The 4575-nt window shown below is 34.2% G+C and overlaps 2 protein-coding genes across 2 annotated transcripts in view; one reads left to right on the forward strand and one right to left on the reverse strand.

Moving 5' to 3' along the window:
- Positions 1–392: 392 nt before the first annotated feature.
- LOC111087881 (extensin-2-like) lies at positions 393–869 on the forward strand. The gene has a single exon (XM_022396153.1). It carries the CDS (start codon positions 393–395, stop codon positions 867–869), a length of 477 nt encoding a protein of 158 aa, XP_022251861.1.
- A 484-nt stretch (positions 870–1353) lies between these two features.
- Positions 1354–4575, reverse strand: part of LOC106467926 (bone morphogenetic protein 1-like) — a 23718-nt gene continuing 20496 nt past the window's right edge. Inside the window, exon 6 of the mRNA XM_022396158.1 lies at positions 1354–2007. Coding sequence (XP_022251866.1) covers positions 1800–2007 — 208 coding nt within the window. The 3' untranslated portion in view covers positions 1354–1799. The remainder of the gene's footprint in view (positions 2008–4575) is intronic.

A 4575-nucleotide genomic window follows, 5' to 3' on the forward strand; every position in this document is an offset into this window, starting at 1 on the left:
CCTCAGAACTACAACACAGTCCCTTTAACTTCATAGTTTTCTCCTCAGAACTACCATACAGCACTTCCTAGTTCTCATATTCTTTCTTATCCTGAGAAGACAATCTTTCTTGTCGAGATGAAAGTTTGTGGACAAAGGCGTAGTTCTTCTTTGATCGTAGTTTAACACGTTTAGCCTGTTGTTGGATTTCACTAGATAGATTGAAGACGACATTGATGTGTCTGGTTTTTTTTTACTGAAGTGATTAACGACTTTCACCAAAGAGGCAGAAACCACAACAAACCGACTGGTTTAAAACTATTTAAGTAGCTTATTATTTTTATGATTAAGATTTTGTTAAATGTTGCCAAATCATCTTTTTAGATTCAGCTCCACCAATGTATCCTTCAGTGATGCCAAATCATTTATTAGATTCAGCTCCTCCAAAATATCCTTCAGTGACGCCAAAGCATCTTTTAGATTCTGCTCCACCAAAGTATCCTTCAGTGACGCCAAAGCATCTATTAGATTCAGCTCCACCAAAGTGTCCTTCAGTGATGCCAAAGCATCTATTAGAGCCAGCTTTACCAAAGTGTCATTTAGTGACGTCAAAACATCTATTAGATACAGCTCCACCAAAGTATACTTCAGTAACACCACAACATCTATTAGAGCCAGCTCCACCAAAGCATTCTTCAGTGACGCCAAAGCATCTATTAGAGCCAGCTTTACCAAAGTGTCCTTCAGTGACGTCAAAACATTTGTCAGATTCAGCTCCACCAAAGTATTTTTCAGTGACGCTAAAGCATCTATTAGAACCAGCTCCACCAAAGTATCATTCAGTGAAGTCAGGGTATATATTAGATACAGCTCCACCAAAATATCTATGAGTGACGCCAAAACATATATTACTAGATATATTTCCACTAGCCTTTCTTCTACCTAAAGTCACAAACCTCAGTTCCAATCCGTTAGGCTGTCGGCTAGACGTAGATAAAGCTATAACAATTGATTGGAAAAGTCGGAGGTAATTTATTTTACATCAGTTAGTTGACTATTTATAAGTATCAGAGTCATATCATTGTTTTCTGTTTTACTGCGACTGTATTTTACTTTGAAATATACATACAAGTAACCAATTGTCGTAAGGCTTATTATTATACATTGAAGTTGTAAGTTGCTCTTAAAAAAAATTATCAAGTTACAATTATTATAACTGAACTTTGCATTACGTGATAATGGTGAAAGGTTCGAGAGTTTTAATGTTTACACTATTAAAACAAACGTCGTAGGCGTTCACAAAAATCATTGTACAAACTTTTTTTATATTTCATTTCTGTTCTCGACATTTATATATTTGAAAAGTTCTCTGGCTGATTCAACGAGAGGATGACAATACAACAGTTTAAGAAATAAGAAAATTATGTTCTTGTTCGACAGTGCTGCCACCGCGCACCGGGTTTGTATTTAGGGGTAATTTATTTAATACCAGATTTTACTGGTAAATTAAAGAACGAGTTTGCATTTTATTTCACATGATTTTTCTTTACGGAGATTTGGTTAAAATAACTGATGACGTATTTGAAATTAAGATATTAGAAGAAGGCCAAGGAAAAGAAGTATTAATCTGTGTCACTGAGTAAACAAGCATATATATATGTTTTTATCTCTTCAACTAGTGAAGTGTCTCGGGATCGTTGCGAGTATGTAATGTTTGTTTCAGGAAACAAGTGCCGTCCTACTGACAGATATCATGAAGATTAGCAATGTAATTAAACAAAACATGGTTTCAGAGAAACCTGAAACCAAACCGAATTAAGTTACGTGGGAAGACTAACCTGTGACTCACCGTTCATAATATTTTCCGTGATGATGACAACATGCTGATCTCGATCAGGTCTGGTGTGCTCGTGCCAGAACCCGACCACGTGACCAAGTTCATGCACGATGATTCCGAACTTGTCACAGTTCTTTCCAATAGAGATGGCCTGGGGTCCATTACCTCGCTTCCCAACAAAAGAACAACACCTAAGTTAAAAAAAAAAAGTTGGAATGTACTGTTGAATTAAAATATTTACATTCATGTTTTGACTCAACGTTACCATATAGCTTGTTTATCCTTATTATCTTCATCATCATCCTAAACGTGAGTTATCCTTATTATCATCATCCTAAATGTGAGCTATCCTTATTATCGTCATCATCATCCTAAACGTGAGTTATCCTTATTATCATCATCCTAAATGTGAGTTTTTCTTAATATCATCATCATTATAAATGTGAGTTATCCTTATCATTATCACCATCATCCTAAATATGAGCTATCCTTATTATCACCAACATCATTCTAAATGTGAGTTATCCTTATCATTATCATCATCATCCTAAATTCGAGTTTTTCTTATCATCACCATCATCCGAAATGTGAGTTATCCTTATTATCATCAACATCATCCTAAATGTGAGTTTTTCATATTACCATCATAATCATTATATACTTGAGCTATCTTTATTATCATCACCATCATCCTAAATGTGAGTTATCCTTATTATCATCATCATCATTATATATTTGAGCTATCCTTATTATGATCACCATCATCCTAAATGCGAGTTTTTCTTATTATCATCATCATTATAAATGTGAGTTATCCCTATCTTCATCATCATCATTATAAATGTGAGTTATCCCTATCTTCATCATCATCATTATAAATGTGAGTTATTCCTATCTTCATCGTCATCATTATAAATGTGAGTTATCCTTATCCTTATCATTATCATCCTGAATATGAACTATCCTTTTTATCATCACCATCATTCTAAATGTGAGTTATCCCTATCTTCATCATCATCATTATAAATGTGAGTTATTCCTATCTTCATCATCATCATTATAAATGTGAGTTATCCTTATGATAGTCACCATCATCCTAAATGTGAGTTATCATCATCATCACCATCATTAAAAATCTGAGTTACGTTTATTAATTAATTATTACTATCGTAAAGATAGACTCACCTTTCATTTCAGACATACACACTATTACTTAACAAAAATCACCGATAAGGATGCTGGGAACGTTAATTAATGTAGTGTTTCGTGCATAGGGGACTTGTGCTCTGACAGTTGCATTAATAATACTTATTACCAATAACTCGTTTAATGAATTCCATTCTATGAACTATAATATATTCAAACAGCTTGTTTTGAATGTAACATAGTATTACTTTGAACCGTTTACTTGACGAATTCACATTATTATAATAAAGTATTTACTAATAAATTTATGAACATAGAAAAAAAAGGTGATAAAGAAATATTCCATGTTATATACACATATGTTAGAACTAAAGAACTCAGTTAATGGTAAAGATTGGGTACTCTTGATCTCTTGAATTATATTCTATACATATAAATCTACTTGTGCGAAATGTTTATTTAGCCGTAACTTACCGACACGGTATATAGTAAAAATGTTCATTCAGCCGTAACTTACCGACACGGTATACAGTAAAAATGTTCATTCAGCCGTAACTTACCGACACGGTATATAGTAAAAATGTTCATTCAGACGTAACTTACCCACACGGTCTATAGTAAAAATGTTCATTCAGCCGTAACTTACCCACACGATCTATAATAAAAATGTTCGTTCAGCCGTAACTTACCCACACGGTCTATAATAAAAATGTTCATTCAGCCGTAACTTACTCACAAGGTCTATAGTAAAAATGTTCATTCAGCCGTAACTTACTCACAAGGTCTATAGTAAAAATGTTCATTCAGCCGTAACTTACCCACACGGTATATAGTAAAAATGTTCATTCAGCCGTAACTTACCGACACGGTATATAGTAAAAATGTTCATTCAGCCGTACCTTACCAACACGGTATATAGTAAAAATGTTCATTCAGCCGTAACTTACTCACAAGGTCTGCAGTAAAAATGTTCATTCAGCCGTAACTTACTCAAACGGTCTGTAGTAAAAAATGTTCATTCAACCGTAACATACCCACACGGTATATAGTAAAAATGTTCATTTAGCCGTAACTTACCTACACAGTCTATAATAAAAATGTTCATTCAGCCGTAACCTACCGATACGGTATATAGTAAAAATGTTTATTTAGCCGTACCTTACCGACACGGTATATAGTAAAAATGTTCATTCAGCCGTAACTTACCGACACGGTATACAGTAAAAATGTTCATTCAGCCGTAACTTACCGACACGGTATATAGTAAAAATGTTCATTCAGCCGTAACTTACCGACACGGTCTGTAGTAAAAATGTTCATTCAGCCGTAACTTACCGACACGGTCTATAGTAAAAATGTTCATTCAGCCGTAACCTATCCTCACGGTCTATAATAAAAATATTCGTTCAGCCGTAACCTATCCTCAGTAAAATGTTTTTTCCTCCATAACTTACCCACACGGTGTATAGTAAACGTTTCTTCATCCATAACTTAACCACACGGTCTATAATAAAATTTTTGTTCACCCATAACTTACCCACACGGTCTATAGTAAAATGTTTGTTCACCCATAACTTACCCACACGGTCTACAGTAAAATGTTTGTTCATACA

Source organism: Limulus polyphemus, unplaced genomic scaffold, assembly GCF_000517525.1.
Source record: "Limulus polyphemus unplaced genomic scaffold, Limulus_polyphemus-2.1.2 Scaffold2800, whole genome shotgun sequence".
In the NCBI taxonomy this organism is placed as follows: Eukaryota; Metazoa; Arthropoda; class Merostomata; order Xiphosura; family Limulidae; genus Limulus; species Limulus polyphemus.